The 24,854-nt window shown below is 46.3% G+C and overlaps 1 protein-coding gene across 1 annotated transcript; it reads left to right on the forward strand.

The window, feature by feature from the left end:
• Nucleotides 1-204: 204 nt before the first annotated feature.
• LOC115598409 (serine/threonine-protein kinase greatwall-like) lies at nucleotides 205-22,650 on the forward strand. The gene is given in 11 exon segments (XM_030451545.1): nucleotides 205-240; nucleotides 3,320-3,393; nucleotides 4,017-4,097; nucleotides 4,338-4,405; nucleotides 4,408-4,475; nucleotides 6,843-6,988; nucleotides 8,470-8,687; nucleotides 13,989-14,081; nucleotides 14,195-14,306; nucleotides 15,648-15,844; nucleotides 22,421-22,650. Coding segments are annotated over 11 exon segments (1,323 nt in total).
• Nucleotides 22,651-24,854: the final 2,204 nt, after the last annotated feature.

Here is a 24,854-nt window from a genome sequence, read left to right on the forward strand (position 1 = left end):
TCGGGGGGTCCGGAGAGGTTTTGGGGCGATTCAAGGGATTTTGCGAGGGGTTCTGCTGATTCTGGGAGGTTCCAAATGGGTTCGGGCGGCGTTCTGGTGGTTTTGGGGCGATCTAAGGGATTTTTAGGGGGGTTCTGGTGGTCCTGGGGGGGTCCTAATGGGTTCCGGGGTTCCCCATGTAGTTATTTTGTGTGTCCCCCCGGAATGTCCCGAAAAGAAAACATCAACCCCGGCCCAAAGGTGACACCCCCGAATTTTCCCCAAATCCCCCCAAATCCTCCCAATTTTCTTTCCAGTTTTCTCCCCAAACTCCCCCCAAATTGCCCCTCAAATTTCTGACTCAAATTTCCCACCCAAATTTGCCCCAAATTTGCTGAAATCTCCCGTAAATTCCCCCCCAAATTCCCCCCCAATTTACCCCCAATTTCCCCACTCATATATCCCACTCAAATTTCCCCCCGCCAATTTTCCTTCCAATTTTCCCCCAAATTTCCCCCACAATTTCCCCCCCATTTCCCCCAAAAATTCCAACTCAAATTTCCCTCCCAAATTTGCCCCAAATTTGCTGAAATCACCCCCAAATTCCCTCCCCAGTTTCATCCCCATTTGCCCCCCCAATTCCCATTTTAATTCACCCCCCCAGCTGCCTCCCCAATTCCCCTCCAAATTTCCCCTCCAAGTTTCCCCCTCAAATTTCCCCCCAAATTCCTCCCCAAAGTCCCCCCCAATTCCCATCTTAATTGCCCCCCCGATTGCCCCGCCAATTGCCCCAATTCCCCTCCAAATTTCCCCCCCAAGTTCCCCCCCAAATTCTCCCCAAATTCCCCCTAAATTTTCCCCAAATTTTCCCCAACTTCCCCCCCAATCCTCCCCCTCAAATTCCCCCCCTCAAATTCCCCCCGAATTTCCCCCCTGAATTTCTCCCCCAATGTCCCCCCCAGTTTCCCTTCCAATTTTCCCCCAAATTCCCCCCAAAATTCCCACTCTAAATTTCTGAGTCTAATTTCCAACCCAAATTTTCCCCAAATTTTCCCCAAATTCCCTTCCCAATTCCCCCCCAATTCCCGTCTTCACCCAATTGCCCCCATTTCCCCCCCCAAATTTCCCTCCAAATTCTCCAAAAATTCTCCCAAAATTCCCCCCCAAATTCCCCACCCAAATGTCTCCCTCAAATTTCCCACTCAAATTTCCCCCCCCATTCCCCCCTCATTACCCCCAATTCCCCCTACTTTCTTCCCCATCTTCCCCCCCAATTTCCCTCCCAAATCCGCCCCCCAAATTTCCTCCTCAAATTTCCCCTCCAGTTTCCCCCCAATTTCCCCCCCCACTTTCTTCCCCAAATTCCCCCCAAATTCTCTCCCCAGTTCTTTCCCCAATTTCTTTTCCAATTTTTCCCCAAAATTCCCAAATTTCCGACTAAAATTTCCAACCCAAATTTACCTCAAATTTGTCCCAAATTCGCTGAAATGCCCCCAAAATTCCCCTCCAAATTTCTCCCGAATTCCCCCCCAAATTTACCCCCCGATTTCCCTCATAATTTCCTTCCAATTTTCTTTCCAATTTTCCTTCCAATGTCCCCCCCAATTTCCCCCCACAATTCCTCCCCAACTTTCTTCCCCAAATTTCCCCCCAAATTCCCTCCCCAGTTCCCTCCCCAATTCCCATCTTAATTTCTCCCCCAGTTTCCCCACTCAAATTTCCCCCCCAAATTTCCCCCCCATTCCCCCCACAATCCCCCCCAATGTCCCCCCAATTTCTCCCCCAATTGCCCCAATTCCCCCCCAAACTCCCCCCCCAAATTTCCCCCCTCCAATTTCCTTGCCAATTTCCCACCCAATTTTCCTTCCAATTTCCCCCCAAATTTCCCCCACAATTTTCCCCACAATTTCCCCCCATTTCCCCCAAAAATTCCAACTCAAATTTCCCACTCAAATTTCCCTCCCACATTTACCCCAAATTTGCCGAAATCACCCCCAAACGCCTCCCCAAATTCCCTCCCCAGTTCCATCCCCAATTGCCTCCCCAATTCCCATTTTAATTCACCCCCCAACTGCCTCCCCAATTCCCCTCCAAATTTCTCCTCCAAATTCCCCCCCAAATTCCCATCTTAATTGCCCCCCCGATTGCCCCGCCAATTGCCCCAATTCCCATCCAAATTTCCCCCCCAAGTTCCCCCCCAAATTCCCCCTAAATTTTCCCCAAATTTTCCCCAATTTCCCCCCCATTTCTCCCCCCCAATCCTCACCCCCAAATTTCCCCCTCAAATTTCCCCCAAAATTTCCCCCCTAAATTCTCCCCCAAATTTCCCCTTAAATTTCCCCCAAATTCCCTCCCCAATTGCCCCCCCAGTTGCCCCCCCAAATTCCCCCCGAATTTCCCCCCTGAATTTCTCCCCCAATGTCCCCTTAATGTCCCCCCCAGTTTCCCTTCCAATTTTCCCCCAAATTCCCCCCAAAATTCCCACTCTAAATTTCTGAGTCTAATTTCCAACCCAAAATTTTCCCCAAATTCCCTTCCCAATTCCCCCCCCAATTCCCGTCTTAATTCACCCAATTGCCCCCCAATTGCCCCCATTTTTCCCCCCAAATTTCCCCCCCAAATTTCCCTCAAAATTCCCCTCAAAATTCTCCCAAAATTTTCCCAAAATTCCCCCCCAAATTCGCCCCCCAAATTCCTCACCCAAATGTCCCCCTCAAATTTCCCACTCAAATTTTCCCCCCCCATTCCCCCCTCATTCCCCCCAATTCCCCCTACTTTCTTCCCCATCTTCCCCCCCAATTTCCCTCCCAAATTTGCCCCCAAATTTCCTCCTCAAATTTCCCCCCCAATTTTCCCCCCACTTTCTTCCCCAAATTCCCCCCCAAATTCCCTCCCCAGTTCTTTCCCCAATTTCCCCCCCAATTCCCATCTTCATTCACCCGCCAACTGCCCCCCCACTTCCCCTCCAAATTTCCCCTCCAAATTCCCCCCAATTTACCCCCCAATTTCCCCCGTAATTTCCCCCCATATTCCCCCCCATTTTCCCCCCCCATTTTCCCCCCCCATCTTCCCCCCCACTTCCTCCCCAGTTCCCCCCAGTTCCGGCCCAGTTCCCTCCCAATTTCCCCATTTCTCCCCCAATTTCCCTCAAATTACCCCCAAATTACCCCCCAAATTCCCTCCCCTAAATTTCCCCTTCTAAATTTCCCTCCCAAATTTCCCCCTCAAATTTCCTCCAAATTTCCTCACCTAATTCCCCCCAATTTGCCCCCCCCTCAATTTCCCTTCCCCAAATTTTTTCCCCCCTCAAAATTTAATTTTTTTTCTCTTTTCCCAGCAGGTGCCCCTCAAGGGCCCCTCCCCCCCCTCAGGACCCCTGGAAAAAAGGTCCCGGAAAGGGGGGGGCTCTGCCAGGTAAAGGGGGGTGAAGGGAGGTTCCCCTTTTTTTGGGGGGGGGTTTCCCTTTTTTTTTAATTCCCTTTTTTGGGGGGTTCGTTTTTTATTTTTGGGGATAGGTCCTTTTTTTTATTTCCTTTTTTTGGTGGGGTTCCCTTTATTTTTTTAATTCCTTTTTTTAAAATTATTTTTGGGGGTTCCCTTTACTTTTTAATTTCCTTTTTTTGGGTGGCTTCCCCTTTTTTTTTTAGTTTCTTTGTTTGGGGGCTCCCTTCTTTTTTATTCTTTTTTTTTTCTTTATTTCCTTTTTTTTTGGAGGGGGGGTTCCCTTTTTTTTTATTTCCTTTTTTAAAAAAAAAATTTGGGAGGGGTTTCCCTTATTTTTTTCATTTTTTTTAATTCCTTTTTTTGGGGTGGGCTTTTTTCTTTATTCCTTTTTTTTTTTTGGAGGGGGAGTCCTATATTTTTTAGATCTCTTTTATTTTTTTTACTTTCTTTCTTTTGGGGGGGTTTCTTTTATTTTCTTATGTCCTTTTTTGGGGGGGTTCCTTTTTTTTTTTAATTCCTTTATTTTGGGGTTCCCTCTTTTTTAAATTTTTTTTTTTGAGGGGGGGGTCCCTTATTTTTTTTACTTTTTTAAGGGGGCTCTTCAAATCCCAAGTGGAAAAAGAGGGGTTGGAGCATCAGCTGAGGAGGGAGATCGAGATCCAGGCAAACCTCAGGTGAACTGGGAGCACTGGGAGCCACTGGGAAAGGGACTGGGATCCATAAAAGGCACTGGGAGGGTACTGGGAGGCACTGGGAGGGAGTTTCTGGGTGCTGGAGCAACAGTTTGAGAGGGAAATGGTTGTCCAAGCCCTTCCCAGTTTGAACTGGGAGCACTGGGAGGCACTGGGAGGATCCTGGGAGGTACTGGGATGTACTGGGCCGTACTGGGAGGTCCCTTTTGCCCCTCCCCCCAGGCACCCCAACATCCTTCGCCTCTACAATTACTTCCACGACCGCCGCCACGTTTTCCTCATCCTGGAATTCGCCCCCGGGGGGAGCTCCACAAGGAGCTCCAGAGGTGCGGGAGGTTGGATGCCACCCGGACGGCCACGGTGAGGCCCGGAATTCCCAAAAATTCCCCCCAAAATTCCATGAAAAACGGAAAATGGTGAAAAAAAGGTGAAATTTTGAAAAAAATGGTGACATTTGGGGGGAAATCACCCAAAAATTCCCAAATTGTGAGGTAGAAAGGGGGTGAAATTTTCAGGGAATTCTCAGAATTCCAAGAAAAATTAAAGATTGACTCAAATTCTGTGGAAAATGGCTCAAATTTCATTAAAATATTTAAAAAATGTAAAATCTAAAAAAAACTTACAATTTGACTCAATTCGTTAAAAGTTCTTCAAATTTCATTAAAATGTTTAAAAATTTGTAAAATTTCTAAATTATTTAAAAATTGACTCAAAGTTGGTGGAAAAACAACTCAAATTTCATTAAAATTTTTTAGAATTTGATGGAAATTAAGGAAGATCTTAAAATTGAGCCAAAATCAGTGAAAAATGGCTCAAATTTCATTAAAATATTTAAAAACTTGTGGAATATAAAGAAAATTTAGAATTTGAATCAAATTGTGTTAAAAATGGCTCAAATTCTGTGAAAATATGAAAAATTCATGGAATTTTAAAAAAAGATAAAATTTGACTCAAATTCCATGAAAAAATGGCACCAATTTCATGAAAATGGGCAAAAATTTATGGAATTTTAAAGAAATTTTAGAATTTACTTAAGTTGGGTGAAAAAGTGGCTCAAATTTCATGAGAATATTAAAAATTTGTGGAATTAAGAAAAATTAAAATTGATCCAAGTTTTGTTAAAAATAGCTTAAATTGCATAAAAATATTTTAAAAATTCATGGAATTTAAGAAAAATATAAAAATTTACTCAAATTTTGTTAAAAAGGGCTCAAATTGCATCAAAATCACAGAATCACAGAATCATAGAACTGGCTGGGTTGGAAGGGACCTCAGAGATCACCAAGTCCAACCCTTGATCCACTCCCCCCGTGGTTCCCAGCCCATGGCACTCAGTGCCACATCCAGGCTCTTTGGAAAGATCTCCAGACACGGAGAATCCACTACTTCCCTGGGCAGCCCATTCCAATGCCTGATCACCCTCTCCAGAAAGAAATTCTTTCTCATCTCCAACCTAAACCTCCCCTGGCACAACTTGAGACCCTGCCCTCTTGTCTTGCTGAGAGTTGCCTGGGAAAAGAGCCCAACCCCCCCCTGGCTCCAACCTCCTTTCAGGGAGTTGGAGAGAGTGATGAGGTCTCCCCTGAGCCTCCTCTTCTCTAGGCTGAACACCCCCAGCTCCCTCAGCCCTTCCTCACAGGAATTCTGCTGGATCCCTTCACAGCCTCCTTGCTCTTCTCTGGACCTGCTCCAGCACCTCAATCTCCTTCCTGAACTGGGGGGCCCAGAACTGGACACAGGACTCAAGCTGTGGCCTCACCAGAGCTGAGCACAGGGGCAGAATCCCTTCCCTGGACCTGCTGGCCACGCTGTTCCTGAGCCAGCCCAGGATGCCATTGGCCTTCTTGGCCACCTGGGCACACTGCTGGCTCATGTTCAGCTTCCTGGCAATCCTCAGAATCCTCAGAATTTGTAAAAAATTTGGAAATCAGAGAACTTTGGGGTCTGTGGCACTCATTTTGGGATGAAATCTCAGGATTTTGGGCCTAAATCCCATCATTTTGGGTCCATATCACTGATTTCAAACTGAAATCTCAGGATTTTGGGTCAAAATCCCACAATTTTGGGTCAGAACCACTGATTCTAGGCTGAAATCCCACGATTTTGGGTCCTTACCACTGCTTCCAGGATGAAATCGCAGGATTTTGGGCTGAAATTTCGTGATTTTGGGTCAATAGCACAGATTTCAAGCTGGAATCTCAAGATTTTTGACCTAAATCCCTTGATTTTTGGGTCAAAATCCCATGATTTTGGGTCCTTACCACTCATTTCCATCCGAAATCTCAGGATTTTGAGCCTAAATCCCACGATTTTGGGTCCATATCCCTAATTTTGGGCTGAAATCCCATGATTTTGGGCCCCTAGCTCTGATTTCAAACCAAAATCTCAGGATTCTGGACCTAAATCCCATGATTTTGGGTCAAAATCCTAGAATTTTGGGTCCCTAACGCTGATTTCAAGCCAAAATCTCATGATTTCAAGCCAAAAATCTCATGATTTGGGGTCTGTACCACTGATTTTGAGCCAAGATCTCTGGATTTTGGGTCAAAACCCCACAATTTTGGGTCCCTCCCACTCCTTCCAACCCGATACCTCCCGATTTTGGGCCGAAATCCCCCAATTCTGGGTCCCCAGCCCCGATTTTGGGGGCGCACAGGGGTGCGGCGCGTTCCACTCCCCCGGGGGGATTTTGGGTGCAAACCTGGGGATTTTGGGGGTGTTTTTCAGCTGATGAAGGAGCTGGGGGACGCTCTGCTCTACTGCCACAGCCGGTAGGTGATCCACAGGGACATCAAACCCGAAAATCTCCTGGGCTTCAAGGGGGAGCTGAAAATCGCTGATTTTGGGTGGTCCATGCATGCCCTGTCCCTCAGGTAACCTGGGGGGAATTTGTGGGGGTTTTATGGGGTCCTTATGGGGCTGGGGGGGGATCTATGGTGCTGGGGGGGAGTCTATGGGGAAAATATGTGGCTGGGGGGTCCCTTTGGGGCTTTTATGGGGCAAATATGGGGTTGGGGGGGTCTCTATGGGGCAGATGTGGGGTTGGGAGGGATCTATGTGGGATCTATTTTCCCCCCAACTTCCCCCCCAACTTCCCCCCAATTTCCCCCCCCAATTTTTCCCCCCAATTTTTCCCCCCAATTTCCCCCCCAACTTCCCCCCAATTTCCCCCCAATTTTCCTTCCAATTTTCTTTCCAGTGTCCCTCCAAATTCCCCCAATGTCCCCCCCAATTTCTTTTCCAATTTTCCCCCAAAATTCCCACTCAAATTTCTGACTAAAATTTCCAACCCAAATTTACCTCAAATTTGTCCCAAATTCGCTGAAATCCCCCCAAAATTCCCCCCAAATCCCCCCAAATTCCCCCCCAAATTTACCCCCCAATTTCCCCCATAATTTCCTTCCAATTTTCCCTCCAATTTTCCTTCCAATGTCCCCCCCAATTTCCCCCCAAAATTCCTCCCCAACTTTCTTCCCCAAATTCCCACCCAATTTCCCTCCCCAGTTCCATCCCCAGTTCCCCCCTCAACTCCCATTTTAATTCACCTGCCAATCGCCCCCCCAATTGCCCTCCAAATTTCCCCTCTAAATTTTCCCCCCCAATTCCCCCACCAGTTCTGGGCTCTTCTCAGGCTCTGCTTCCACTTGTCTCTCCAGGACATGGAAAGCACTTTATTCACACTGCAGAAGGCTCACAGACCCCAGTTCTCCTCAGCCTTTGTTTGAGCTGCTCCTGAGCCCCTGCACATCCAGAGCTGCCCCTGGACAGGTCCTGCTGCTGCCAGGAGGGGTCTGCAGGGCAGAGCTGAGCACTCAGTGGGTGGGATGGGGGCTGTGAGCACTGACAGGGAGGAGAGCTGGGGACAGAGAAAGAGCAGCAGGCAGCAGAGATGGGCAGGGATTGAGAGGGAGCTGCTGCCTGAAAGATGATGGCAAGGGGATTCCTGCACCTCCCAGCCATCCCTTGCAGAGCTTCTGCCCTCCCTAGAGCTAAACCCCGCTCTCTGTCACACAGCACAGTCCCCCAGCACTTCAGATCATGGGCACTGACTTCTGAGGATTTGTGCTGAGAAGAGGGCCTACCAATTGTGGAAGAAGGGGCTAATTACTCAGGAGGAATTTAGGGATATAGTTAGGTCATGTAGAAAGAAAATTATAGAGACAAAGGCACAATGTGAACTGAATCTTGCCACCTCTGTGAAGGATAACAAAAAGTCCTTCTACAGATACATCAACAGCAAAAGAAGGGGCAAGGAAAACATCCATTATTTACTGGACACGGGTGGGAATATAGTTGTCAAAGATGAAGAAAAGGCTGAGGTATTTAACACCTTTTGACCTCAGTTTTTCAACAGAAAGACAAGTTACCCTGAGGACAGCTCGCTTCTGGAGCTTATAGAAGGTGACAAGAATCTAAACAGCCCCCCTGTAATCCTGAAGGAAAGAGTCAGTGACCTACTGAGATGCTTGGATCCCCACAAATCTGTGGGACCAGATGGGACCCACCCAAGCGTGATGAGGGAGCTGGCAGAAGATCTCGCCAAGCCTCTTTCTATCATCTACCAACAGTCCTGGATCACTGGGGACATCCCAGATGATTGGAATTTGACGAATGTCACGCCAATCCACAAAAAGGGCCGGAAACAGGACTCAGGAAACTACAGGCCCGTCAGCCTGACCTCAGTGTCTGGCAGGGTTATGGAACAGATCATCCTCAGTGCAATCACACAGCACCTGCAGGATGGGCAAGGGATCAGACCCAGACAGCACGGGTTTAGAAAAGGCAGGTCCTGTCTGACCAACCTGATCTCCTTTTTTGATCACGTGACCCACCTGGTGGATGAGGGGAGGGCTGTGGATGTGGTCTACCTGGACTTCAGCAAAGCCTTTGACACCGTCTCCCACAGCATCCTCCTGAAAAAGCTGTCAGCCCGCAGCTTGGACAGGAGCACCCTGTGCTGGGTTAGGAACTGGCTGGAGGGCCGGGCCCAGAGAGTGGTGCTGAACGGGGCTGATCCAGTTGGCGGCCGGTCACTAGTGGTGTCCCCCAGGGATCAGTGTTGGGCCCACTTCTGTTCAATATATTCATTGATGATTTAGATCATGATGATTTAGATTGAGTCCACCATCAGCAAATTCGCAGATGACACTAAGCTGGGGGGGAGTGTGGATCATCTGGAAGGCAGGAAGGCTCTGCAGAGGGAGCTGGACAGACTGGAGAGTTGGGCTGATTCCAGTGGGATGAGGTTCAACATGGCCAAGTTCCGGGTCCTGCATTTTGGCCACAACAACTCCTTGCAGCGCTACAGGCTGGGCACAGAGTGGTTGGAGAGCAGCCAGGCAGAAAGGGACCTGAGAGTCTGGATTGCCAGGAAGCTGAACATGAGCCAGCAGTGTGCCCAGGTGGCCAAGAAGGCTAACGGCATCCTGGGCTGGCTCAGGAACAGCGTGGCCAGCAGGTCCAAGGAAGTGATTCTGACCCTCTACTCAGCACTGGTGAGGCCACACCTCGAGTCCTGTGTCCAGTTCTGGGCCCCTCAGCTCAGGAAGGAGATTGAGGTGCTGGAGCAGGTCCAAAGGAGGCAACTGGGCTGGCGAAAGGACTCGAGTACAGACCCTATGAGGAGAGGCTTAGGGAGCTGGGGCTGTTCAGCATGAAGAAGAGGAGGCTCAGGGGAGACCTCATCGCTCTCGACAACTACCTGAAAGGAGGTTGCGGCTGGGTGGGGGTTGGTCTCTTTTCCCAAGACAAGAGGGCATGGTCTTAAGTTGTGCCAGGGAAAGTTTATGCTAGATATTAGAAAGAATTTCTTTACGGAGAGAGTGATCACGCATTGGAATGGGCTGCCCAGGGAAGTAGTGGACTCTCCGTCCCTGGCGATATTTAAAAAGAGACTGGATGTGGCACTTAGTGCCATAGTCTAGCAACAGCAACTGTGGTTCAAGGGTTTGACTTGATGATCTCTGAGCTCCCAACCCAGCCAATTCTATGAGTCTATGATTCTTGTGCAGGTCCCTTGACCTTGCACCTTTTAATAGCAAAACCAGCCTCTAGAAGGATTTCAATTATCTTACTACCTTTCTCGTAGACTTCTTTTGCTGTATCACCCCACACAATGATGTCACCAATGTACTATAGATGTTCTGGAGCTCCACTCTTTTCCAAGGTATCATGGATCAGTCCATGGCAGATGGTAGTACTGTGTTTCCACCCCTGGGGCAGTCGATTCCAAGTGTACTGGACACCTCTCGAGGTGAAAGCAAACTGTGCTCTGCATTCTGGTGCTGTAGGAATAGCAAAAAATGAATTAGCAATGTCAATAGTAGCAAACCACCTGTCTGCCTTTGACTCCAGCTTGAAGCCCAAAAAGGCCAAGCAAAACTGTTTAGAGACAGAGTTTTGAGCCTTTAAACAGCAAAGGTATTTATTTTCGGATCCGGGGAGCTCCCACCTCGAGCTGGACAAAGAGTTCCCAGGGGTAAGGGAAAGGGTTAGGATATTTATACATTAAAAGGGGAGGTTACGACATCGTTACATTCTCAATTCTTGCTGACTTCATTATATTGTTACAAGGCCCCAGCCAGAACTTTCCCCTTCTCTCCTGGTTGTGACATCTTATGTTCTTCTTGTGCGGATGTTCACATTCTTTGGTGCCCAGATGGCGCCTAAATGGCCTTGGCAGTGTCTTGTTTTAAGAACAAGACTCACACTCTTAATTATCTCCGAGATAGAAGTTAATCCCTTTAGGACCTTGTATTGGTTACATTGTTCTAGTGGAAAATGACATGTCTCAGCTGCTTTGTTCACTTCCTTCTCAGTTTAACCCTGAATTTTACTGGTTATGAATACAAAGTCATTAACATATATTACAAGTTTTAGTTCTACATAAAGTAAATTCACACAAACAGCTTGGCCTGCTCTCCTCTCCTTACAGGAGTTAATCCTGTCAGGATCTTTCTCTTTTTCATTCCCCCCCTTTCCTTAGAATTTACAAATTCTTTCGTCAAGTTCCAAGGGAAGGTTCTGATGCCTTTGAATCATTGCCGGCATTACTCGGATCCTTTTGACTATATCATTCAGTTTGTAGTATAGCCACACATTTAAGAAGGATAGCATGAGTATTATCACTACCATGACTAATAGAGGGTATATTAGGTAATGGAATATTTGCGTAGTCGTAGGGGAATATCCCATAAAGGTATCCCACCAATGATGCTTCCCTACTTGTTCTATTTTTGTTAGCACCTGTTTTATACCTTTTAAATCATCTGTTACTTGCCAAAGCATGCGTTGTGTTATTAACTTCACAGACTAATTGTCCTATATCAGGGTGTATAAGCATTGCCTTAAAAAGATTAATATTCATGCCTATCTGCAAACGGGGTACATTATGATACAGAGTATATTCAGCTTCAATTGCATATAGGAACAGAATAATCAAAATCACAGTCTACGATTCTAGAAAAATTACACACACATAAATTTGTACCATTTGGTATCTCACGACAATAATCAATAAAAATATTAAGGCATAATGTTCTAATACATGCACAACCATTTCCTACATAATAAACCTGTGATCGGTTGTCATTATGGGGAAACATTTCAAAAGTACACACTCTATCTTCAGTATCTAAGCACAAATCTTCATTTTCTAGAACTGTATTTTCACAAATATAGCCTAGTTGTTCTTTAGGAATCCAGGCTTCTGTACTGATTGATTGCCACTTACTCCTGGAGTGATCAAGACTTGCCCAAACATTATGGCCTATGGGTCGAATCACCAGGATTAAAAGGATACAGTTTACAATCAGGTTGCTTAGGTTGGTGGTCCATCATCACCGTGGCATTCTTATCAAAGTAATTCCCCACCTTGATTACCTATTTGATCTACAGCCTCACTATTTACAGTCTGCATGGCATAAGGTCTCCCATATAAAATTTCAAACAGGCTCAGTTTTTCTTTGAGCAGGGCTTTACCCTTAGTCTGATTAGACCAATAGGTAAGGCTTGGTACCTACCTAAGTAGCAAGTTAGTTTCCTGGCATATTTTTGGCAATTTGTTGTTTAATAAGCTGATTCATTTTTTCTACTTGCCCACTAGCTTCGGGTCTATAAGGCGTGTGCAGTTGCCATTTGATTTGCAGTGCCTTACCTTATTGCTCATACACTTTTAGCACAAAAGTGCGAGCTTCTGTCCAAGGAGATGCTCCTAGGCACCCCGAACCTCGAAATGATTTCATTAAACAAGACTTTAGTTACTTCTTTTTCTTTGTTTGTTCTGCATGGGAACGCTTCAGGCCACCCAGAAAATGTATCAGTCAAAACCAAGAGGTACATATACCCCCTTTCCTTGGGAGTTCAGAGAAATCAATCTGCCACACTTCCCCTGGGAATTTTCCTCTATCAATTACTCCCTGGTGAACCTCTGTTCCCGTGTTTGGATTATTTTTCAAACAGCATTCACATTGGGATGTGACCTGTTTCACTGCTGTGAATAGCTTTGGCCCTGCTATTCTAACTTTTAAATGCTGATAAAGAGGGTCTAATCCCCAGTGGGCCTTGTCATGTTCTGTTTTTACAAATTGCCATACTAATTTCTCTGGCAGCACTAGTTGTCCTGTTTCTAGCTGACCCCATTCATTATCTAACAGTTTACCTTTGTTCCTTTGTATCCACTTATGGTCTGATTCCTGGTACTCTGGCTGAAAATTAGTATCTAATTCTTCTGGTACCAGGGCCAATACTAAATCCTTGGCTCTTGCAGCACCTAATTTAGCTTCTGCATCTGCTGCTCTATTACCTATTTCTGGAACGGTGTTACCTTTCAGGTGCCCCTTGCAATGCATTATGGCCACTTGGGTTGGGAGCTGAACAGCCTCCAGCAACTGTAGGATTTCTGCTGCATATTTTATGGGTCTTCCCTGGGCAGTCAGCAGTCCTCGCTCCTTCCAGATATCCCCATGGGCATGCACGATGGAGAAAGCATACTTCTTTTTCCTTTTGCCAGCTCCAGGGCTCGGGTAAGAGCTATCAGTTCGGCCTTCTGTGCTGAGGTTCCTGCAGGTAAAGGATTTGATTCAATTACCTGCTCTGTTGTAGTTACTGCGTAGCCAGCCATCCTTACTCCCTGCTTTACAAAGCTACTGCCATCCGAGCACCAGTCAATCTGCCCCTTCAAGTGGCTCTTCCTTGAGATCCGGACGACTGGAATACACAGCCTCGATGGTTTCTAGACAGTCATGCTCAATTTGCTCTGCTGACCCTCTTCCTTCTAGGAATGATGCTGGGTTGACAACATTAGTCACTTGAATGGTTATGTCACCTGATTCAACTAAAATTGCCTGGTACTTCAGGAACCGAGAAGGTGACAGCCAATGGCCACCTTTCTGTTCCAGCACCGCTGATACAGTGTGGGACACTAATACAGTCATTTTCTGGCCTCTTCTATATGCCTTCAGGCATGTGGCCCATCCTTTACTTACTTCATCTAGTTGCTTAGAGAAGTAAGCCACAGCCCTTTTGTATGGTTCCAATTGTTGAGCTAGGACTCCTAGGGCCATTCCCTGGCGTTCATGTGAGAACAGCCAAAATGGTTTTGTTACATCGGGCAGGCCTAATGCAGGGGCTTTCGTCAGTTCTTGTTTCAGTCTTTTAAAGGCTGTTTCTGCCTCAGGAGTCCAGACTAGAATATTTTTAGATTGTTTTTACAAATCACAGAGGGGTTTAGCAAGCACCAAGTTCTTTCCAATGCTTTAAAATGCATCCCAGGGGGTTTGGTATTAATTTCCTTATTTGTTCAGCCCCCATTATGTCCACTTGAGATATTACAACTAAAAGGGCACTCTCTCTAAGTTACCAAATTCTCTCCAGATATCAACACTTCACTTAACTTACTCGTTCCAGCAATCCACACCAATCGCGTCGTCCATCTCTGGCCGGTCCCCTCGCAGGTGACACAGAAACGTAAATCAGGACTCCGCACTCACCGCACAATTATGTGACACTCACTTTCATTCACACACACAGTTTGTACAGGTAAAACTTACAGAGAATTCACATGTTGCCCTACCGCCTAGGGTCACAAGATGTCGCTATAGACCACGAATACCTGCCGGCATCGCAGCAGCCCCCGCGATCCCCCCCACCCCCCGAAGACAAAGCTATAAAACTTTTCTTCGATAGCGAAGCGTAATTACCCAAAACACTTAATTCTCATGTTCCTCCCCCCTAACCCCAAAAACTCACATCACAACCAAGGCTTCAGGGAAGCCCTGGGAAAGTCCAGCCTGGACTCCTGGGGTCAGCCTGCAGGAGAGGTGGCCAAGGGCTCTGGAAGGCTGAAAGGACCAAGGGCTTTGTCACCTCAGACATGGCAGCTACCTCAACCATCATGGTCTACCATGATTCATTTTGTACTGAGACTCTGGACTTTCTTTCCCCTTCTTCAGGAGGTCAGGATGTGTCTAAATTTTTTTTATTACTCATTTTCGTACTCCACTGTCCCCAGGAAGAGTCCTGACCCACAAATGAGGGATGGGCTCTGCCTTCCCATTGCCTGGGTTTCAGAGTTTGGTCTTACTGCTTCATTAATAAACAAATAATGAAAAATCATTGGCTTCAGAGCCACCTTCACAGAGCCTTTGCCTCCCTGCAACCATGGCCTCCAGTGACCACCTCTAACAATTCTCTGGGGAGGCTTTGTCAATAATGGGACCCAATGGAGCCGATCAATACTTGAAGATAATTTGGCATTCTGTTTTGGCTTTAACTTCTAAAGACTTTTTTTTTTTTTTTCCCCAGTCTCCTGTCAGTACCTGAGGATCATAGATTCAGTCCCACTGGAACCATGGGGCCCATAACTGTACTGCGGAGCCATAAGTCACCCTGTGGTGTTTTTAGTGCTCAAGACTTGGACAACAAATTAAAGAGGTTTCATTGTGGGGAGAAGATAACAAAGAGCATCAAATAAAAAATATTGAACAGTTCTATTTTACTGATTTTCAGTTTAGAAATGTATATTCAAATGGTATTGGTGCAGAGTGTCTCTGAAAGAGATCTGGACACTGAGGAAAAACTTTTGAGATACATCACTCCACGGAGAACATTGTTCCTCACCTCCCCAAACACAACCTTGCTCTCCTTGGCTCCCTGGGAACGATCTGGGATAGTTTGCCTCCACCCCTTGTCACACCCCTTGTCATCACCACCACTTCTATCCTCCACCGAATAGCTGCTGCTCGTTCAGCTCACTCCTGTCCCCACGCTGCCACTTCATCCCCAGCCACCCACCCCGCATGGCACCAGCATCATCAGGGTCTCTGCGAGGAACCCCGAGCGCTGCCAGCTATTGTCCTGTCACACAATGGGGGCAGCGGCAGCCCTGCCGGCAAGACACCTTCCCTTACGGGCAGGAGGAGCAATGCATGACAAGTGTCCCTTTCCAAAAGCCCGCAGCAGCCTCTCTTTCCTACGGCAGCTGCACTGCCATCAAGAAGGCCTTGCAGGCTGCACTTTGCATTTCCCCCTAAGAAAGGGAATGGTCGTTCCTGGCATCACCCAGCATGGACAGAATGTCCTGGCTTCAGAAGAAAACAACACAAAAAGGGGGGCACCCACTCCCACTGCGTCACGAGTGCTGGCCGTGCCCTCCGTGCCTCCCACCGGCCCTGGCCCCGCCGCGCTGGGTTTGCCCGGGGGCTCTGCAAGTGAAGAGGGGAAAAGGGGAGGTGGGGGCCAGGGAATCTAAATGAAAAGAGTCAATATTGGCTGAAGCCAATAAAAGGTCACGCTGTCCCATCAGGCACTGCTGGGGGGGGGGGGGGGGGGGAGAAGCAGTACGTCGAGGTGCTGAACCAGTGCCAGCTGCCAGCCAGAGGTGACAAGGAGGCGGTGGCAAATTCCCCCTAAGACCTGAGTGTCTTTTCTTCTCGTCAGACTTCTCCCCTGCAGGCTGCAGCTGGATGTTACAGCTCCTTTGCACCAGCTCCCAAACCATCTCATTTAGAGAACCGCTGCAAGAGTTTTCCTCTTTGCAAGCAGTGAAAAGCACTACTGTGATGAGTAGGAAGACTGTGTTATATTCTGCATGTACGTAAAAGAATGTTTTAAAGCCCGTCTGGAAAATAATTTTCCAAAGAAGAAAACCAGTCTCCCCGTTTTTTGCTAGAATCAAACGCATAAGATCTTTGAAAAGCCATTTAGTTACTAAATTGAGTTTCCAATATGGGCTTTAAAGCATTCCTTTCCGTACATTCAGAATATAACCATACCGAATCTCTATTTTCTATATATCTTTGTACATAGTGTGAGGCGCTCTATCTTATTGTTAAATGAATAATTCATTTGAGATGATTAGTACTAAAGAATTTTCAGGCTTGTGAAAGTACTTACTATTTTTCTTTCACTGCATTTCTCTAACAATGCAGTAGATCAGTGCAGTGATCACTTTGCAAAATCAAAAAGGGTTTAAATTAAACTTATCAGGCAGGGGTTAGTATTATAACTCTGTATATTTCTACATATTATGAGGAAACTATCAGGGAACTGCTGAGTATTTTCAAATTGCGTTCATATAGGAAAACACTACTCTGTAGTGGTTTCATAGAATGGTCTCCAAGCAAGATACTTTGTTAACACTTCTGAATTACTGGTTATGAAAACTAACAATGTAGCTACTTCTTCTAATACCAGATTTGGAGGTAATTTTTTTTGAGATAATCAGTTTTATCTCAACTTGGTTTTAAATGTTTTTTTTTAAAAATTAAACGTTTTGGGGAAACAATGCTAACACTGCTGTTTTGAAGAACGAACCTACTGAGCACAGAAACACATCATACAACACCCAAAGCCAGAAAGCTCTCAGATCTGCTTTCTTCTGGAAAAACCTCTTCGTTGCCCCCCTATTTCAGAAGTACACTGGCAGACAGGGATCTGCATATAGTCTTATTTATTTCTCCCTCTCATTTTGTCCAAGCATGGAGGCAAAGCACAGGCTTACTGACACCTCACGTCTGACCAGAACTACTAAAAGGGCATTTTACATTACATGCAAGAGTTCAAACTTTAATGCAAGCACTTATTAAAAGACATTTTTTAAACTACTTCTCCCTTCCCATTTGAACTAAGCAGATAATCTAAGACAACTAATGATATATTTGCTATGCAGACCAGTCTAACTTTAAGTTGGTTGGGCTATGCTTCCTTCAGAAGGGAAAATGAAATCAATATCTGTCTCTTCTTATCATAATTTTCTTCATCTCTATCTTTGAATACTAAAGTGAGAAAGGATAAATATAGTATTATTGATTTGAACGTGATGGTGGCAGAGATGATTGTAAAACTCATATATTACTTTTAAGAGCCAAAACCATATAGCATCAGTGAGGAGGAAAAACAGAGATACGAACAAGAGCTTCCAGCTGGAGAAGGAGATTGCAAAATTTTACTTTGCTGTACAGGCGGGATAACACAAAAAATGCTTCAATGCCACCTTTTGCTCAAAAGGAAAAATCTTCCAACTCACAAGTTTAGTTAGAAACACATTCAGGTGGTTTCCAAGGGAATGACGGTGAGGAAAAGAGGTCTTGGCTGGATGTTTGAGGACACTTTGAAAGAAGCAGGAAATGCTGGTGTGTGGACAGCCTGCATTACATTTGTTGCTTTGAGGTAAAGCCTCAACTTAAAAAAAAAAAAAAAATGTGCTTATCTCAGTGTTTTTAGAATATAGAATTATTTCATTTCTCTGTACCTTTACTGGAATAAGCTGGTAGATTAGGAGACAATCATGGAGACCTTTCCTAGAGAGAACCCTAATGTTATGCTGGAACTCACAGGGAAAAAGCACCCTAGAAAAAGGCTCCAACTATGAGGAACACAACTTCCTGTGAATTCAGATATTTCTCTGGAGAAAACCAGCCTCTGTTTTTCACTTGTCCAATCTGAATGCTTTTATTAAATGTTGTTAGACCTGCTTTTCTCACCATTTATCCAACAGGGTTCATGGCTACATCTCAGTGGGTGTTAGTGGAAGTGGGAGAAACACAGCCAGCAACCTCAGTCCTGTGGCAAGGGGATGTTCTTTCCACATGTTAGACAGATCCTTAAACATTTTTCACCTGAGTTTCTTCTTCATAAGGAGATATCAGCTCCTGTGGTCCTGCTTGCTTGGAGCTCCCATACTCCAAGTGTGCCCAGCAAGGAGCTGTTACTCTTTGGGAAGGTGGGAAATGCACGGGGAAGGCTCCGCTCCTCAGGCAGCAAAAGCATTGCTGTGCTTCTGCCAGGGCTTCAGGGGACTGGGAAGAATGGCAGGGTTGGGATCAGAGCAAATGGGCCCTCAGCTGGATTTGTAAGCCATCAGGAATCCGTGGGAGAGAGCAGGAAGTTTGAGAATGCTGACTTATTTTGGACTCACACAGAAGTTATAGAAGAAGGATCTGATCATGTGTTGGGTGGGGAGGGATCAACCACCTTGAATCCTTTTCTTCGCTCTAGGACTGGAAATGACATGAAGCACTTTGCTTGCATAAAAATGTCTTTTAGCACCCTGAAAAATGCTGATTCTTGCATAAGCTGTGGCTTATTTCCGCTTGTCAAAACACCCCTGGAGCACCATTGTCACCAGCAGATAGAATCCTCTTTTTCTTTGATGGCATTCAGCCTTCACTACCTAATAATGAATGATTCAGATCTAAGATGTTCTCCAAGATCTTTCTATGTGGACATAGCATCAGAGGATGAGCTTTTACATGGCAAGAGATCTGGGATTAATTTCTCACCAAGGTCCAGGAAAAACATTGACCTTTACCTTCTGTATTTTGATATGCATCTCCCAGCCAACCCTTACCTGCTGTGTCTTCCCCTTTTTTATTGTATTCTCCTTTTCACCCTGTTTCTTAATGTTCTCACATGAAATGCAGCTCGTATAGGATCTGCACAAGGAATGTGAGCACAACTGTTGTTAGAAGGGCTCAGATGTACCCATTTGTTTTCTCTTTTGTCTATCACCAAGCATCCTACTCAAGTAGTTCTTACTTAGCTCAGTCAACTCTGAACATTCCCTGATTTACATTTAGCACCTTGCCCTTCAGTTAAAGTAAGGGGCAGTACAAAAATGATGATACATAGTTATTTTAATGGTCACTCTGCACTAAAGTGGTTTTGCAAGCTGAGTGACTCTTGCACATGTCAGCAGTAGTCTTGAGCTCTGAGAATTGTTTCACCAGTTATTCTAGAAGCAGTTACTGAGTTAGTACCTCTAAAACCAAAATATTCTTATATGAATGTTTCTGATGTTGAAAAATCATTTCCCGTTTATACTAACTTTAATTAGTTGCAAAGTGTTATAGCATGTTTCTCATAGGCAATTTCAAGTAAGGGACGGGGAAGAAATTTGGGTTTATTTAGAGGGACTTTGTAGTTCATCCTTTACAAAAGATGCTTCCTTTAAAAAGTAACAGGAACCACACTTCTGGCAGAACATGCACAGCAAAGTGTTGACTATTCTTTCAAAAGAGTGAGATCCACTTTAAAAGGAAAGAGCTTTTCTGTTCGAAGAAAGTGACACTGCTGTTTGCAAGGCTGTAGAGTACTCCTCACAGTAGGTTCTTGCTTGCTTGCAGTTCTTCTTGACTAAACACTTTTGTTCTTTGACCTGGTATGCTGAGGGAGAGATTAAAGGAAGCAATTGTTGCAATTGCCTTTGCAGTGACTCTGGTCATCTCTCACCTGATTTTTCCATATTCCAGGGTAGGGAAACATCTCGGGTGGTTATTAATGCGTAACAGGAACACAAAGAAGGCACTGTCTTTAATGTTTATCTCAGTATCCATGAAATGGGTCTCTCTGTTCCTGAGGAAATCGGATTTGGGAAACCTGCGGGGAACAGTACCAGGACAGAACCGGCAGCAGATGGCTGACTTAGGAGAATTTTGCCTCTGTTTTTACCCCTTTTTAAAGGACTGTTTAAAATCCATTGTTCTTCCCTAATGTCTTGGGACACATTTTGTTTTATAACAAGTATGCAGCATTGTTTTTCAACTCTCGTATCAGACATATCATTAGGATTTCATAGGTAGGGAGAAAAAGTAATATTGATTCTTATTTGAAGATCCATATTTTCCATTGTCTGCCAGTGTACTTCTGAAATAGGGGGGCAACGAAGAGGTTTTTCCAGAAGAAAGCAGATCTGAGAGCTTTGGGTGTTCTGTGATGTGTTTCTGTGCTCAGTAGGTTCGTTCTTCAAAACAGCAGTGTTAGCATTGTTTCACCAAAACGTTTAATTTTTAAAAAAAAACATTTAAAACCAAGTTGAGATAAAACTGATTATCTCAAAAAAAATTACCTCCAAATCTGGTATTAGAAGAAGTAGCTACATTGTTAGTTTTCATAACCAGTAATTCAGAAGTGTTAACAAAGTATCTTGCTTGGAGACCATTCTATGAAACCACTACAGAGTAGTGTTTTCCTATATGAACGCAATTTGAAAATACTCAGCAGTTCCCTGATAGTTTCCTCATAATATGTAGAAATATACAGAGTTATAATACTAACCCCTGCCTGATAAGTTTAATTTAAACCCTTTTTGATTTTGCAAAGTGATCACTGCACTGATCTACTGCATTGTTAGAGAAATGCAGTGAAGAAAAATAGTAAGTACTTTCACAAGCCTGAAAATTCTTTAGTACTAATCATCTCAAATGAATTATTCATTTAACAATAAGATAGAGCGCCTCACACTATGTACAAAGATATATAGAAATAGAGATTCGGTATGGTTATATTCTGAATGTACGGAAAGGAATGCTTTAAAGCCCATATTGGAAACTCAATTTAGTAACTAAATGGCTTTTCAAAGATCTTATGCGTTTGATTCTAGCAAAAAACGGGGAGACTGGTTTTCTTCTTTGGAAAATTATTTTCCAGACGGGCTTTAAACATTCTTTTACGTACATGCAGAATATAACACAGTCTTCCTACTCATCACAGTAGTGCTTTTCACTGCTTGCAAAGAGGAAAACTCTTGCAGCGGTTCTCTAAATGAGATGGTTTGGGAGCTGGTGCAAAGGAGCTGTAACATCCAGCTGCAGCCTGCAGGGGAGAAGTCTGACGAGAAGAAAAGACACTCAGGTCTTAGGGGGAATTTGCCACCGCCTCCTTGTTCACTCTGGCTGGCAGCTGGCACTGGTTCAGCACCTCGACGTACTGCTTCTCCCCCCCCCCCCCCCCAGCAGTGCCTGATGGGACAGCGTGACCTTTTATTGGCTTCAGCCAATATTGACTCTTTTCATTTAGATTCCCTGGCCCCCACCTCCCCTTTTCCCCTCTTCACTTGCAGAGCCCCGGGCAAACCCAGCGCGGCGGGGCCAGGGCCGGTGGGAGGCACGGAGGGCACGGCCAGCACTCGTGACGCAGTGGGAGTGGGTGCCCCCCTTTTTGTGTTGTTTTCTTCTGAAGCCAGGACATTCTGTCCATGCTGGGTGATGCCAGGAACGACCATTCCCTTTCTTAGGGGGAAATGCAAAGTGCAGCCTGCAAGGCCTTCTTGATGGCAGTGCAGCTGCCGTAGGAAAGAGAGGCTGCTGCGGGCTTTTGGAAAGGGACACTTGTCATGCATTGCTCCTCCTGCCCGTAAGGGAAGGTGTCTTGCCGGCAGGGCTGCCGCTGCCCCCATTATGTGACAGGACAATAGCTGGCAGCGCTCGGGGTTCCTCGCAGAGATCCTGATGATGCTGGTGCCATGCGGGGTGGGTGGCTGGGGATGAAGTGGCAGCGTGGGGACAGGAGTGAGCTGAACGAGCAGCAGCTATTCGGTGGAGGATAGAAGTGGTGGTGATGACAAGGGGGTGGTGACAAGGTGGTGGAGGCAAACTATCCCAGATCGTTCCCAGGGAGCCAAGGAGAGCAAGGTTGTGTTTGGGGAGGTGAGGAACAATGTTCTCCGTGGAGTGATGTATCTCAAAAGTTTTTCCTCAGTGTCCAGATCTCTTTCAGAGACACTCTGCACCAATACCATTTGAATATACATTTCTAAACTGAAAATCAGTAAAATAGAACTGTTCAATATTTTTTATTTGATGCTCTTTATTATCTTCCCTTACACTGAAACCTCTTTAAGGACACTTGTTTAACAGTGCCAAGAGTGGTCGCCTCTGTATAAACCACCCTACAATTTTTGGTGTTTATCCGTAAAAGAGAAAAGTGGGATGAATATATGCAGACATGTTTTTCACCTTAAGGGGGTAAGCCAGAATGGCAAAAGGATTGTGGAACAAATGTAACACCCCAAGATCCCTTTGTTTTAGCCCTAGAACGGGATCAGAAAAACAGCGAAGTTAAGGAACGCTGCTGTGATGCTTGTAGTATAGGGAAACGATGCCTTAAGCTCAACGAAAAATTAGTGAAGTGGAAAGTACCATTAGCCTCCAAGAATATCAGCCTCTCGTGCCAGGATGTGGAATACCGCTGCCAATGTAACACCATTAAAGAAGCAGTAGCTCCGCAGAATTGGGAAGCGAGAAAAGAGAGGAATTGAAAAGTGTTCCGCAAAAGCCGGTAGGGGGAGAGAAAGACCAAGAGAAAGCCCCGCAGGAGACAGGGAAAAGATGAAGAAAGAGAACAGAACAGACACCGAAAACCGGGGAGATGATCCCGGAGAAGGGACAAGCCACTAGCCAGTCATATTACAGAAGGGCAACCGAGCGAAATTGCTTGTAGGTTTGAATTCATTGCAAATAATTTAGACGCTGATTGGGCATTGATCTAATGCTATCTGAACTATCAGAGACAGAAAAAGAACTTTTTTTAAAAACTGGAAGGGACCAGGCTGCACTGCTACGGGAGCCTGTGGATGTAATAAAGCAATCATCTCCAAGGGGATCCCACACAAAACCCTGCGGGGGGGGATGCTCACACAGGTCACCCGAGCATGCTGCCACAGCCCCTCACCGATTCTCCCTGTCGCGGCGGTCCATGCCCCAAATCTCGATCCACCAGCGCCAGCGCCTCAGCCAGGCCAGGTGGCCGCGGGCAGCCGCACAGTGCAGCCTGCCTAGACCTTGCTGCTGAGGCTCAGGGGCGCCGGTGCCGGCAGCGGCACCACCGGCAGGGCTGCCTAGGAGCGCTGCCAAAGTGGGAAAGCTTCTGCTTCTTGGTGAAGAGCCCCATCCCAGGAGCTCTGTGAGCTGCGGCACCGGGCACCAAATAAGTTAAAAGACAGACTTCATGTTCTTATAACTTCTTTCGTGCTCATCTAATCATTTCATCAGGGCAATGCCAGAGAGCTGACATTAAAAAGCTGTCTGTGGCAGAAGCCTCACTGGAAGTTGCTACGAGGCGCTGCAGGAACCTGGAGGAAGCCAAACTGGGCTTGGAAAAGGAATTGGGAGAGGCTAAATCCAAGGTAGATGAAGTTGTCCCAGAATTCCAGAGCAAACTCCATTCACAGGTTGCTTTGAAGCTTTAGTGCTGAGCAGTCCAAGTCTTGATAACTCTTGCAGGTCTGACTGGCTCCCCAAAACCCTTCAGGTCGAATGAGTGTGGTCATTCCTAATCTGCTCCTGCCAGAGACAATTCTTTGTGTCTGAATGTTTCATAACTGATTAAAAAAAAAGGAAAAGCCAACAGAAAGCTTTGTGGAAGATAAAAGAACACACGTGCAAGTGGCTGCAAATCCAGTTCACCATTCAGCTCACCTGGGACATCCTGGCACCAGTCTGGTTCTGAACAGAAGTCCGGTAGGAAGCATCCCCAGCTCACCCATAGGAGCAGAATCGTTGAAATTCAAGGTATTCAGGCAAATCAGCTTAACTGTGGACTGCACTCTAGCTGATTAGCTTAAGCCCCTCCTTGGGTGCGAATAAATCTGTCAGGGGATCCCACGGCTTGTCCTGGGACTCCAGCATCAGAGAGAAGAGCTGGGGGTTGCCTCACTGCTTCCACCCCTTTCCCCTCCATCCCTCTCACAGGGCTCCAGCCCTGTGAGGAAGACTCGCAGTCCTGGCAGCCTCTGGAAGTTGAACATTCCTGAGAAATGCTCTGGGCACCAGCCCCTTGGTCACACCTGATATGTGGCTGGCACCTGACAGTCACTGTCAGCCTTTCTGGGACACGTCGTGCCGTTTGTCCAGACCATGCATGGTCCCGTGTCCCTCTCCAAGGGGTGCTGTCCCAGGGGTGCTGCAGGCAACATCAGTGCTCCCACGTCTGTGGGGATCAGGCGAGGGACGTTCTCTATCAGCTGCCCAGACTTCATCTTCTCTTCTTGGTATCGCCCGGTCCTGCTGTGCTGCCGGCTGTTTGCAGCATCCCCGTCGCCCAGTGAAAACCTTGTCCTGGGGTTCATTGGGGACGTGCCAGGCTGTTCCCTTTCCAGCTGGGGCAGAGGCTCCAGTGCCGTGCAGGGTAGGCTTCCAGCTCTCCACCCTGGCAGATGTGCCCCGGTCACCCCATGTGCCCCAGGCAGAGGAGACAACCTCTTGGGGGCCACTGGTTGCAGCGCTGCTGGCTGTGTTTCTGCCTCTGGCAAAGGTTGCTGCTGGCAGAGGAGGCAGCTTGCAGCAGGTGCTAGCAGCCTTGCAACTGCTTCTGGAAGAAGCTGATGTAGAGGGTGCAGCTGGCAGATGGGGCAGCTTGCAGCAGGTGCTGGCAGCCTTGTCTCTGCCCCTGCCTAAAGGTGTGGAGCGTGCAGCTGGAGGGGGACGTGGCTTCTGACAGCAAGTGCTGGCAGCTCCTGAGGGC

This window comes from Calypte anna, chromosome 5, assembly GCF_003957555.1.
Source record: "Calypte anna isolate BGI_N300 chromosome 5, bCalAnn1_v1.p, whole genome shotgun sequence".
NCBI lineage: Eukaryota > Metazoa > Chordata > Aves > Apodiformes > Trochilidae > Calypte > Calypte anna.